Source organism: Hemiscyllium ocellatum, chromosome 9, assembly GCF_020745735.1.
Source record: "Hemiscyllium ocellatum isolate sHemOce1 chromosome 9, sHemOce1.pat.X.cur, whole genome shotgun sequence".
NCBI lineage: Eukaryota > Metazoa > Chordata > Chondrichthyes > Orectolobiformes > Hemiscylliidae > Hemiscyllium > Hemiscyllium ocellatum.
This window is the reverse complement of record NC_083409.1, coordinates 74,163,032-74,176,424: the sequence shown is the minus strand read 5'-3', so window position 1 is coordinate 74,176,424 and position 13,393 is coordinate 74,163,032. Positions and strand designations below refer to the sequence as shown.

The following is a 13,393-nucleotide window of genomic DNA, read 5'->3' as shown; positions in this document are numbered from 1 at the left end:
AAATTTATATCAAGTAGATAAGTTTATAAACCCAATTAAGACTAGACAGCTTCTTGATTAGGCTAGTGTTATCAGTAAATCATCTTTCAGGTTTTGCTCCTTCTTTTCCTGCATATGTTGGGTATAGCTTCATGGGCACCAGCAATTAAATGCTTCTCTCAAGTAATCTTTCTCCATTGTGAATTTAAATAATAGGAACATCTCAGGTGAGTCTAATGCACTCATTTAAAACCGCATCTATGCAATTTGAAGTAGGTTACTGAATAGTAAGTGAATTTAAAACCTTGACCAACTTTTCCTTTTCCCAACTCAAATTAGAGTCCATTCTCAAAAGTGTCTGCTGCTACACATTTGCAAGTCACATAAATCAGCAAGGATCAGGGATTGAAGCTCTGCCTTGCTGTTGGTTTTAACCCATATATAAACTAAAATAATTAAGTAGCAAGTACTTCATATGAGCAGACTGAACTGGACAATCTCTACCCCATTAGAAGTGCACTTCTGTAAATGTTTACATTTCTGTAACTGTTAAATTTTGTTAAAAACACCATTTTAAAATGAATATTTTTCTTCCTTCACAATACAAGAGAAAGATCATTCAGTTCATTCAATGGAAGAATTTTATTTGAAATAATAACATTGATTCTACCTGTCGCGTTAATTCCAATGCAGATGCCTGTGGAATAGTACTGTACATCTGACCCAGCATTTCTGAAAGCTGCGGAATCATGGGAGCAAAATCATCCAAAAGCGTCTTCACAGACTTTTCAAAGATTGCACAAACAGCCTGGAATGAAAAAATGAAAGAAATCTTAATACCAAAGATCGTAATAAAAAGGTTATCAAGTTATTTTTAATTCAGGTCTCAAATACTCTCAGCTAACAATGATACCAGTTTTTATTCAATATGACTTTGGCCTAGAGTTTAGCAAATGAAGTTTTCCTAACTTTGCCAACCAATCACCATCCCTTCACTTGATCTAAAATGTACTGCTTCACTTTTCTTTGCATTAAACCTCATCTGATTTCTACTTATCCAAGTTGCTCTTCCACTTAAATGTTGTTTTTAAAACAGTCCTCATCATATTTAACCTTCAGGATCAAGATTCTTATTTTTAACAAGCCTGTAAATTTTATTAGATGCACACTCCTAAAGTCTATACTTTTAGATGCTAGATATATTTTAAATACATCTCTCATTCATTCAGTCCAAAAATAAATTAATTAACTTCTACTCCCAACTGCAGCACACAATAGGGCACTTACATTTAGTCAAGATTAAAATGAAGATCAGAAATGAAGGGCTTTTGCCCGAAAGGGCAATTTTCCTGCTCATTGGATGCTGCCTGACCTGCTGGGCTTTTCCAGCACTTTCTAATCTTGACTCTGATCTCCAGCATTTGCAGTACCCACTTCCGCCCACTTCCATTTAGTGCCAACAGTATGTGATTGGATTAAAGAAGAGCAACTGAGGATGTTCCATGGATCATTTTCTAATCCTCACTGGATACAGTCAAAAATCACACGATCCTAGGTTATTGTCCAACAGGTCTACCACAGTTCAACACTAGCACCTTCACATTGGTACCTTGTCTGTATCTAGTGACAGAGGATTGGATGTCTGCATACATTGCACCATTTTTTGAAAAAGATGTGAATGGTAAGACAAATAATATTAGCTCAATCTGTCTAATTTCAGTGACGGGGTAATTATTGGAATCAATTCAGAAAAAGAATAAAGTGTCACTTGGAAGGCATGGATTAGTCAGGATTAGTCAACATGTTCTTATTTACAGAAGGTCATGTTTTACTAACAACTGAATTTTTTGAGGAAATAACAGAGGATTCATGAGGGTAGTGCAGTGGATATTGTCCATAGATTTTAAGAAGCCAGTTGATAAAGCCCCAAGTGGTAGACCAGTCAGAAAAATTATGGCCCAGTGGATACAGGGGAATATGACGAGTTGGATCCAAAATTGGCTCAGCAACAGGAAACAAATGGTTGATGAATGTTTTGACAAATGAGAAGTGGTGTCCAATGACACTCCATGTTGGGGCCCTTGCTGTCTGTTTTATATATTAATGATTTTGACTTAGATGTGGCAGGCATGATTGGGAATTGTGCAGTCCAAAATAAAAACTGGCCATATGGTTAGTGATGAAGAGGATAGCTGTCAACTCCTGAAAGAGTTCAGTTGGTTTGGGTCAAGAGGGAGGAAGGAAGTGAAAAATGGAGGTCCATCAGTAGAATAAGAGGTAATATATTTGGGAAGGGTAAACAAAGCTGAGAAATACAGAATAAATGGGATGTTATTGAGTTGGGTAGGGAGACAAAGATACCTTGGGAGTTCATGCTCACAGGTCCTTAAACAAGGCAAGACAGGTAAAATAAAGGGGGTAAATAAAGTATATGGAACGTTTTCCTTTACTGAGGTATAAAATTATAAAAAATGGAATGCTAGAACTGCATAAAATCACACAGGGGTAGTGTGTACAGTTCTGGTTAGACAGGACATAATTGTTCTGGGCAGAGTACAAAAGAGATTTACAAAGAATGTGGCTAAGCTTTGAAAACTGCAGCTGAGAAAAGATTATATTGGCTAGGTTGGTTTTCTTCGAACAAAAGCAGCCAAGGAGTGTCCTACTGAGATATACAAAATTATGAAGCATCTAGGCGAAGTAGACAGTGAAGACTTAGTCCCCGAATGAAGATGTCAATTAACAGGTGACATCAATTTAAGGTGATTGGTAGAAAGATTAGAGGGGGTATGTGGAAAACTTTGAAACAGGGCACCTGGAATTTGATGCTCAGTTTGGGAGTGGAAGCAAATACCTGTAATTTATTTGAAAAGCTACCTGGAGAAAAGTCACAGACCAAGTGCATCATTCTAGTGCATTTGAAAACAATTCACAAAACATTTTTCAAAAAAATCCTGTCCATTATCCCAGCATTAATTAAAGAAAGACCTGCTCGCCACTTCAATAACAGAGTAGAAGGTGGCCCTATAAAGAGAGGCCACAGAGCCAGTCTGTCTGCACTGGCTCACCTGCAAAGCTTTTCAAAATGTCAGAGCACACATTCATGTTGACCCAACACTATTCCTTCTGCATATATGTGTACACACACACTTTATAGAATGGATGTCCGCTGGGGAAATCTACATAATGTCTCTCCTCCTCCTTCTTGTAACACTGCACAATTTTCCTTTATAGGTAACAATCCAAATTACACTTAAATGCCTTGACTTAAATTACTTCCATCTTTACAGATTGGTTTCATTACAGATAACACCACCTGCTGAATGAATCTTTTTCCCCAAACCACCGTTGCTTCTTTTGCCAATTATCTTAATTTTGTGCCCTCTTCTAGAACCTTCTGTGAATGGGAACAGTTTTTCCCTATCTGTTCTAGCAAAATTTGAATACCCGTGTTAAATTTCTTCTCTAATCCTTCCTTCCCCTAGGAACACAGTCACAACATCTCCAATCTAACCACATTACTAAAATTCCTCTTCTGTGGAACCACTTTCATGAATTTTTATGCACTCTCTCCAATATTCTTCATTTCTTTCCTAAACTGTCACCCAGAACTGCATACAATACTCAAGCTGAGGGCAAGTCAATATAACTATAAGATCATAAGAAATAAGAACAGGAATAGGCCTTTTGGCTCCCTAACAGGATCATGGCTGATCAGACATTCCTTATGTCCACTTTCCGGTGTTTTCCCCAACTGATCAAGAATCTATCCATCTCAGCCTTAAATATACACAAGAACTCTGCCCCTCTAGCGCTGTGGCAAGTTCCAAAGACTTGCAACCCCAAGAGAAGGAATTTCTCCTCATCTCAGTCTTAAATTAATGCCCCTTCATTCTTAGGAGAAAGTGAGGACTGCAGATGCTGGAGATCAGAGTCGAAAAGTGTGGCACTGGAAAAGTTCTGTAGGTCAGACAGCATCCAAGGAGCAGAAAAGTCGACGTTTCAGGCATAAGCCCTTCATCAGGTCCCTTTATTTTTATTCACCAGCTACACTTGTGTGCTAGCTATCAGTGTTTTGTGTTTCAACTTTCTGCAGTTTTTGTCCATTTAAATAATACCGTTCTTTTGCTGTCCCTTCCAAAATGAACACGTTCACATTTCCAATGCAAATTTAACATAACCTTGTTACTTTCATACTCCGTGCTTCTATTAATAAAGCCTAGGATTCTGTAAGCTTAATGCTTTCTCAACCAGTCCTGCTATTTTCAACGATTTATTCACAGAATCGCCGCTCCTGCACCCTTTTAGAAATGCATTCTATTTTGTAATGTGTCTGTGTCCTTCCTACCGAAATAAAACCACTTCACACATTCAAAACAGAAACTTTAGGTTGAATCATCATACAGGGGTGGCAGTTGGAAGATCATGTTGGAAAATTTAAAGCATCACAAGCTACAGAGGCAGGAAACTGCAGGGGCTCTGACAAATTTTTAATGCCTTTCTGGCAGAGAGTGGAGGTAGGGGGCTTGCCAGAGGACTGTTGGATGGCAAATGTGCTTCTACTTTTTAGGAGAGGCAGTAGAAATGAACCAGGAAATTACAGACCTGTGAGTGTCAGGACAGTGGTAAGGAAACGATTGGAGAAAATTCTGAAAGAACTCATTAATACCCACATGAAAAGGCATGGGTTAATTAGGGATGGCTTTGTCAGAGGGACAAGGCAAAAACAATAACTGCAGATGCTGGAAACCAGATTCTGGATTAGTGGTGCTGGAAAAGCACAGCAGTTCAGGCAGCGAAATTGACATTTCGGGCACATTCCTGATGAAGGGCTTTTGCCCGAAACGTCGATTTCGCTGCACTTCGGATGCTGCCTGAAATGCTGTGCTCTTCCAGCACCACCAATCCAGAATCTTTGTCAGAGGGACGTCATGCCTGACAACTTTGTTAGAACTTTCTCAGAAGTTGATTAAGTGTGTAGATGAAAGAAGTTCAGTAGATGTTTACATAGATTTTACAAAGCTTTTTGACATGGGAGACTGATTGAGAAGGTTAAGGCACATAGAATTGAGGGAAACTTGGCAAGATGGATCAGAAATTGGCTTAATAATTGGACACAAAGGGTAATGGTAGAAGGCTGCTTGAGTGACTGAAGGCTGGAGTCCAGCAGTGTACCTCAAGGTTCAGGATTGGGACCCTTATTGTTTGACTTACAAAAATGACACAGATGAAAAACATGGGGGGGATTGTTGAGCAAATTTGCAGATAACAAAGATTGGGAAAGGGGTTGGTCAGATGGGCAGACCTGCACCAGATGGTATTTAACCCTGATAAGGGTGAGGTGATGCACTTTGGAAAAAGAAACAAGATGAGGGAATATTTAATGGATGGCAGGATACTAAGCAGTTTGGAGATCTCAGGGTAATTATTCGCAAATCTCTGAAGTCACGTGGGTAGGATAGTTAAGATAACATATGGGACATTTGTTGTCATCAGTCATGGCATTACAGCATAAAACAAGGAGGTAATGTTTAAGCTGTACAGACCAGTGATCAGGCTGTAACTAGAGAACTGTGTGCAGTTCTGGTTACTACACTACAGGAAGGATGTGGTCGTACCAGAGGGTGTATAGAGTTGGTTCACCCGAATAGAGAAGTTGAGCTAGAAAGGAAAGACTAGATAGGTTTAAGACAGTTTTCTCTGCTCTTAATAAAACGGGGAGGGGGGGGGGAAGAGAGAGAGAGGGGAGAAGACATGATTGAGGTGTGTAAAATTATGAAGGGTATGACAGGATGAAGCAAGAGCAACTGTTCTCCTTGGTTGAGGGGCAAGTCATGAGACGGCATAGTTTTAGGGAAAAGGACAGGAGTTTCAGAGAGGATTTGGGAAAAAATCTTTTCACTTAGCGTGTGGTAGGAATCTGGAAAGGTAGTGGAGGCTTTAAACCTTACAACCTTTAAAACATTAGGAGAAAAGTAAGGACTGTACACTCTCCTACTCCTCAAATGCTGCCTGACCTGCTGTGCTTTTGCAGTGCCACACTTTTTCACTCTGAACCTTTAAAAAGATATTTGGAAGCGTACATCACATATCGTGATATTCAAAGAAATGAATTGGGATTTGCACACTTTTAGTGGTAGTTATGTCATACAGACTCAAATGAGCCGAAGAGTTTCTTCTGTATTATATGAATCTATGAGACTATTGAAGTAATTCTCAGGGTAAAATTCCATGCTAGAAAATGTTCAATTCCTAGAAATGCTCAATTTGCTATAAACAAATGTCGATCACCAACTATAAAGATGAACACTCCTTAATTACCACTTTAACCTAACTGTCCACACATCACCTGACATAAGTGGTTCTGAAAATTTTGAAATACAGCCAAGGATTCAAAATGGCAACAGCTAACAGAAACTATTTCATCTCCAGATAACGAAGCCTACTGAACAGATAAGAAGTTTGTTTGCTAAGCTACACCAGATGGGCTGTCAATCAATATACTCAAGAAGCAATTCATTTTATATTCTCTCCAGGGGAAGTTGTAAGTCCCTTTTCCTCCAAATTTAAATGCTGAGAAAGAGTTTTAAATCTCTTCAGCAAATGACTATTAAGAGTTCCCAAACTTTATTTCTTGTAATTACTAATACACAAGAGAATCGCTCTCATTGTGAATATATCCCAATATTTTCTGATCAATGTAAATAAAAATAAACAAATAACTAAAAATAAACAAATAAATAAAAATAAAAATGACCCAAAAATAAACTGAACATAAACACAAGTTGAAGCCTTCTGACTGGACAGCTGAATAATCCTTTAGCAGCTTGCTACTTCATACCAAGAAAATCACTGGCTTTGAGGACCAACCCTTGCCTTGCCCTATTCCTGACTCAAGTTGCTTCACCACCTCCAGTGTCTGTTGGCCCACATTCTCTCTCCCTTTCCCCAGTTTCAGCAACCAGATTTCCACCCTTATCCCAGCCTCATAGCTGAACTTTTAACCAACAGCACACAGCAAATCCTGAAATTTTCAATCCTTTTCCAAAATTACAAAAATTGGCATCTCTGCTGTATCGCCAAAGGTGGTGATATCAGGAAAAGGTGCTCAGGAGATTGGTGAAAAGGTGGTCCTCATGTCTGTAGCCTCCTTCAAACCTACACAAATCTCTTGACTCTGATCTTATTGTGCCATCTTGCACTTCACTCCATTATTACCAGGTGTGCCTCAAGCAGTAAGGCACAGGCTCTATCTGAATTTCTCTGGATCTCTTCTTGCTCTCTCCCTTTCAAGCATTTCTTCAATGCGCACCTCTTTGATCAAGTTTTTGGTTGCTATTTCAACTACCTTATTTGTCTTATTGGCATGGTTTCTTTAAAAAATGTGATTATACCTCAGAAGAGGCTTGGATTTTTTTTGGCAACTGTGTTACATAAATAACTTGTTGTTGTAGTGACTGACAGTGACCATGAATCAGATACTAACCCACATCTCATAACTTTATGAAGCGCATTGAAACTGTAATGTCATGTACGTATGTACAGAAGGTCAGAAGTTGCTCACAAAAATTATGACAATCACTTTCCTGAACACTCGAAAGTGATTGAGCAAAGTGATCGATTTCCCAATTTCTTTTCCATTAAAAAGCTAAACTATGCATTGAGAAGGAAGACAATTTTAATTCAAAAATGAAATCATCAAGTTATAGAAGTGCCAGATGTATTTTAATAGTCAATCTTACCTCAACAACCTGAGCATCATTCAGCCATTTAGACAACACTTTCTGTATGAGTTGGAAGACCTGTTGGAGGACCACCACAACCTGTCGAGAAATCATCACCTTTAATAGTTGCTTTTGAACGTCAAAGCAACTTTACAAAACAGAAAATTCCCCCATAAATATGTTCCTGGCAACATAAACATCATTCAACTTCTAAAAAAACTAAGTTCAAGCCATGAGAATCCCATGTTAGTACCACTGGTAGTACTTACAGGGTTGGGTCCTTGCAAGGTGGGTTTTTTCTTTGCTTCAGTGCCTTCTGGCTCATCGTCATGGTGACTGATATCCAATGTGGTGAACAAATTGGACAACAGACCCAAAATATGTATTATTGCTAGTTTATTTGATGGATTTGGCTGCAAGGGAAGGTCAAAAACAAAGCTATAATTGCATGAAAACAGAACAGAATTATGAGCAACTTAAATGATCGATACTTACAGCATCAAAACTTAAGTATGTTCATAATGGCCATAACAATTCATAATAATTAACATGAGAATAATTATCACGGTAGGTACATAAATAAATAAATCTAATACAAATAAAAATGACTGAGTGATTAATTTGAAATAATTACTTTTACTGAAACAAATTTGTTTACATAAAACAAAATTAGCAATACTTTATTACACAAGTTACACAAGAAAAGTTTTAAAAAATTCAAGAAGCTGTTTAAAATTACATAGTGCAACAATGGTACAAGTTACTGAAAAAAGAGTCAAACTAATTATAAAAAAGATTTAAAAAAATATACCTACTTATTGGCCAACAAAACTAGATACAGGAAAACATAAATGTAAATTGAGGAAAATCACAAAGAAAGTCCATGATCCTGAAAAGGCAGAAGATAAGAGAACGGACAAAGAAGTGAAGTAAAAATGATGATTTTTGTTTTTAAGGATAGACATAAGTAAAGAACCTTTCCCCAGCAGCATCTCAATTTTGAAAGAATAGCTTATTTTTTGAAAGCAATGTAAAAAATTTGGGTGCAGTAGACCAAGTTAAAAAATTACTTCCGTTGATGTGCATATTCACAACCAAAGGCAAGGTTGTGCAGCCAGCCATTTTAGGTCAACAATTCCTCCTACTATAAAACAGTTTAGGTAGAATGTGGTATGAAATCTAGATAGCAGGCAAGTAGAATGGAAACCAGCCATTTTTATCAGTTAATTTAGCCACAAGAGTACCAGTCATCATTTTATTTTCTGTTAATTAATGAGGCTTTTGTTACTGAAGTCTCATTTTCTAACCTTGCCATGCCAGGCGCCGTATAACAAAATTATCTCCAGCTACATACTAAATGTTAACACATTTGCATCTGATTTTATTTCAAACTAAAATACAACTATAATAGAACATTAGAACTGGGAGGCAGCAAACCAAGATTCATTTAATGCATTTTTTCCCCCAACATTACACACTTATTGACACCAAAACAGAAGTTCACTTACTTGTTCATGAGGCGCAAAATACACCTACATATATAAACCTCAATTTACACTCAAGCCCATACGTCCACTCCCATAATTCACTCAGTTATAAACATTCATTTTTTACACATAAAAATTAGCTGATAAATTGTCCACTTGCACAGGCAGTCACTTGGAGAGCATTTTCAGTTCCACGTAGTTAATTTAGATATTTTTGAACAATCTATAAAATTACAAACACCAAGTTAAACCTTCATCTGCCAATGACTTAGAAATTGAATAAATGCCATTTCATTTGAACAACATGCTTACAATTTGATCAGGTGCTTTCAACCTGTTAATAGCAACATTTGTAACCAAGCATGATTGCAACACTTGCAGTACACTTCATACTAAAGTTGTTCAATACAGATATCAACCCATCATGAAAATTGCTAGTATTGCTCTCAATCAGATTTACTAGATGAGGTGTTAAGAATGTGATCATCTACACATTCCTTACAAAGGTAGATGATACCTTTGTAATCAAGTGTTAAGAATGTACCTGCCTGGATTGCTGAGAATGTTGATACAATATTTACCTCAAGACAATTTATTACGTAAAATCTTTAAAATCCCTTGTCCCTTAAAAATTGAACCTGGTGTATCATCATTAGACTACTGTTCCAGAAACTCAGCTAATGTTCTGGGGACCTGGTTCAAATCCTACCACAGTAGATGGTTGAATCGGAATTTAATTTAAAAAAAAATCTCATTAACAATCTACTGATGACCATGAAACTGCTGTCAATTGCTGGGAGAAACCTATTTGGCTCTTTTAGGGAAGGATGCCGGCCTTCATGTAACTCTGGACCCAAAGCAACACAGTTGACTCTCAATTGCCCTTTGAAATGACCCAGTAAGCCACTCCATTCAAGGGCAGCTGGGGACGGGCAAACAATCTGGCCAGGCAGTGACACCCAAGTTCCATAAGTGAAATGATAACCACAAATGTAAGTTACACAGCACATGCATATACCATGGATACATAACTCTCCTCTACCATCTCTAACATTTATTTACTATGTTGAAGTAGCCAATTTCAACTAAGGCAACACAATGTTGTTAAAACTGAAATCCATATCCCTGCATTTGATAGTGGAATGTTCAATATATCTGGGGCTTCAATTTTTTCAAGACATAGTAAACCTCTAATAGCAGTATGAGCATTTGAAGCATGGCTGTAAGACCTTGCTGGTTAAACCAACACTTGCCTCAGGTATAAATAAAGGCTACTTCAATGAAATAGATGCTTTGTATCTGGTACGAGTGGAGACTCTAAACATCCAGGAATAGAGGGAAGACAACTGGTGAGAATCTTGTTTGAAACCTGATTCATAAAGTCTTTCTCACTGTTTGTCATAGGGAACACTACATTTGTAATCTATATTACAGCAGATTGAAATAAATTAACAAAGCCTTTCCGGGTAAACTTTAATTCCCAATGTATCAGTCCATGGAAAGTAAAGGCTAGAATTAACTCATGGAGTTAATACACTGCTAATTAATCACATATGGAAGAGCACAGCATAAGCAGAACCATGTAAGATTGGAATAAACCTGATTTCAAATTATGGAACCATTTCAATTAAGCATATAGATACAATTTAGCCATTTCCATATGATATTTGGCTTTTGGGAGATATAAAATTGAGGTGCTACCGCATCAATAGAAGGAGGTCAAGCTACAGCTTTGTGTTTGCAATGCCATGTGGAAGTAAAAATTCATAATAGAAAATGGTGGTTGGAAATCTACAAAAATGCAAGATTTTAATATTTTATACATTATTTCTTATATATATTTGTTCTAAGACCAAGAATTTCAATAAATTCAATTTCTTCAGGCTCAGCCCATAAGCAAACACCTATTTAGAGTTACAGCCCTCACTGATATTTCATTTTATTTTATTCTTTTATCAACTTTGGTTTGGAGCTATGAACTGGGAATTTGGAAAATGCAGTTTATTGCATTTGGTAAAATGAATAAGGGCAGGACTTGTAAGATTAATTGTAAGGCCCTGGGTAGTGTTATTGAACAGAGACACCTAGGGTTTCAGGTACATAATTCTTTAAAAATTGTGTCACAGGTTGACAAGGTGGTTAAGAAGGTATTTAGCACACTCTCCTTCATTGCTCAGACCATTTGGTATAGGAGTTGGGACATTATGTTGTGGTTGTATAGGACTTTAGCAAGGCCACTTTTGGAGTACTATATATATTTCTCTTCGCTCTGCAAAGGAAGGATATTATTAAATTGGAGGCCTTTCAGAAAAGATTTACAAGGATATTGCTGAGACTTACCAGAAGCTGGATCGATTGAGACTTTTTTCACCGGAGCATGACAAGTTGAGGAACCTGATAGAAGTTTATAAAACCATGAGGAGCATTGATAAAGTGAATAGCAAAGGTCTTTCCCCCGGGTGGGAGAGTTCAAAACTAGGGGACATTTTCAGGTGGAAGTTAAGATTTTTAAAAAAAAGGACTAGAGAGTCAACTTTCTCACAGAGGGTGGAACTTCCCAGAGGAAGTGGTAGATGCAGGTATAGTTACAAATTTGAGACATTTGGACACACACAAATGGGAAAGGTTTAGAGGGATACGGGCCAAATGCAGGTGAATGGGACTAACTTAGTTGGTTAACAAGTTGGACTGAAAGGTCTGTTTCTGCACTGTATGATTTTATGACTCTATAGCTGAGAGCTAATGATGACTTTTGGACTATGGGTAACAACTTGTCTTAAAAGGAAAGCAAATCAAACAGCCTTCTGCTTATTTGTGAGGCCAGATCTGGTAGTTAACTGCAGAATAGACTATGGTTAAAAAGGTTCTACAGATGCTTCATCACCGGGGAAGAGCAAAACATTTGAACAGATAACAGAAGATGGTTATTAATGAGGTCAGTACCCAGGAGTTGGATCCTGCAAGTCTGGAAAAAGACACACTCAGGCAAGCAGCAGATCCAATCATGCAAGATTTGAGAGACATTTACAAAATTGACCAAGTTTGTATCAGATTCTCAGTTATTGAATTATCTCTCTTAGCTTGTGCTCACTTTGCTTACTTCAGAATCACCAAATCCAAGTCCTTGCAAACTGAATTAACCCAAAAATAAGTGTATAATCTTGTCAACATCATCGAACTGCATGAATGCATTCCGTGGATACATACTTTTACATCCAATGTAACTTACATCCAATGTGACTAAGAGACCAGCTACCATACCATGCCAATTCAATTACTAGGAGCCAGATGTCATTTCCATCCAAAAATATTTCCAAGGAGCAACTACTCAAAGTCACCCCTCTTTTTTTAAAAAAAGTCATGTTTATGTTGCTGTGTTTTGAACTTCAGAAACTAAGCAGCACGAAGGAAGAACTGTGCAGGAGCTATATGTCAAATCCAAAACAAAGAATAGCAGTAAAATGTACATTTTTAAGTAATTCTGTTCAGCACGTGAAGCCCATCTCACTTATATGTCACCCGTAAGTTTTTGCAAGCATGATGTTTAAATGAATAGGAGAGCTGAAAGTGATGCTCAAGGTAGCAGAATTTATAGCTTTGAATTCAATGCATTCCTTCAAAGTATTTTCCTTTTTGAGATAAATATGGAAATCAAGTTTAGAACATTGAACAAATTATAATACAATCTTATACACGCAATAAGAAAAATGGACTAAATTTAAAATTAGCATCTGTCGAAATTTGCCAATTCCCAAGTGAAGTGATTTAATAAGAGCCAAGATCATGAATAGGTTCATGCACAACTTAAAAGTTGGCACTTGGAAAAAAACCAATTGTCTCAGCCACCTCTGCTCTCAAAAGGACTTACCCGTTAACTGTAGGAAAATCAGAAGTTTGTCAGCCTTCTGCAAAGAGAAAAGTCACACGTATAACGCAACCATAAACAAATCCCTCATCATAGTGACAAGTTCTTGGTTTAGTAAATCTATATCCAGCTAGTCATTGCCATTAAATTACAAGGCAACGGTGACAAGTGTAGACTTCACACTGATGTTCTTTTATACAGTTAATGAGGATTCATCAAAGGAAGCAAACAGTCAGCATTTATAAGACAGAGAGCTGGCAACAAATAAAAGGGTAGACTAAATAACAGTGAAAACTACCAAGAATGAAGTTGTAAAGTAACTGCAATGACACATTTCA

The 13,393-nt window shown here is 37.4% G+C and overlaps 1 protein-coding gene across 2 annotated transcripts in view; it reads right to left on the bottom strand.

Moving 5' to 3' along the window:
• The window catches only part of ipo13b (importin 13b), a 217,710-nt gene that overhangs the window by 50,656 nt on the left and 153,661 nt on the right, over window positions 1-13,393 (bottom strand). For both annotated transcript variants that reach the window (XM_060830475.1, XM_060830476.1), the window contains 3 exons: window positions 7,973-8,116; window positions 7,722-7,802; window positions 650-787 (listed from right to left, as the gene is read on the bottom strand). In XM_060830475.1, the coding sequence (XP_060686458.1) occupies window positions 650-787; window positions 7,722-7,802; window positions 7,973-8,116 (363 nt within the window). The remainder of the gene's footprint in view (window positions 1-649; window positions 788-7,721; window positions 7,803-7,972; window positions 8,117-13,393) is intronic.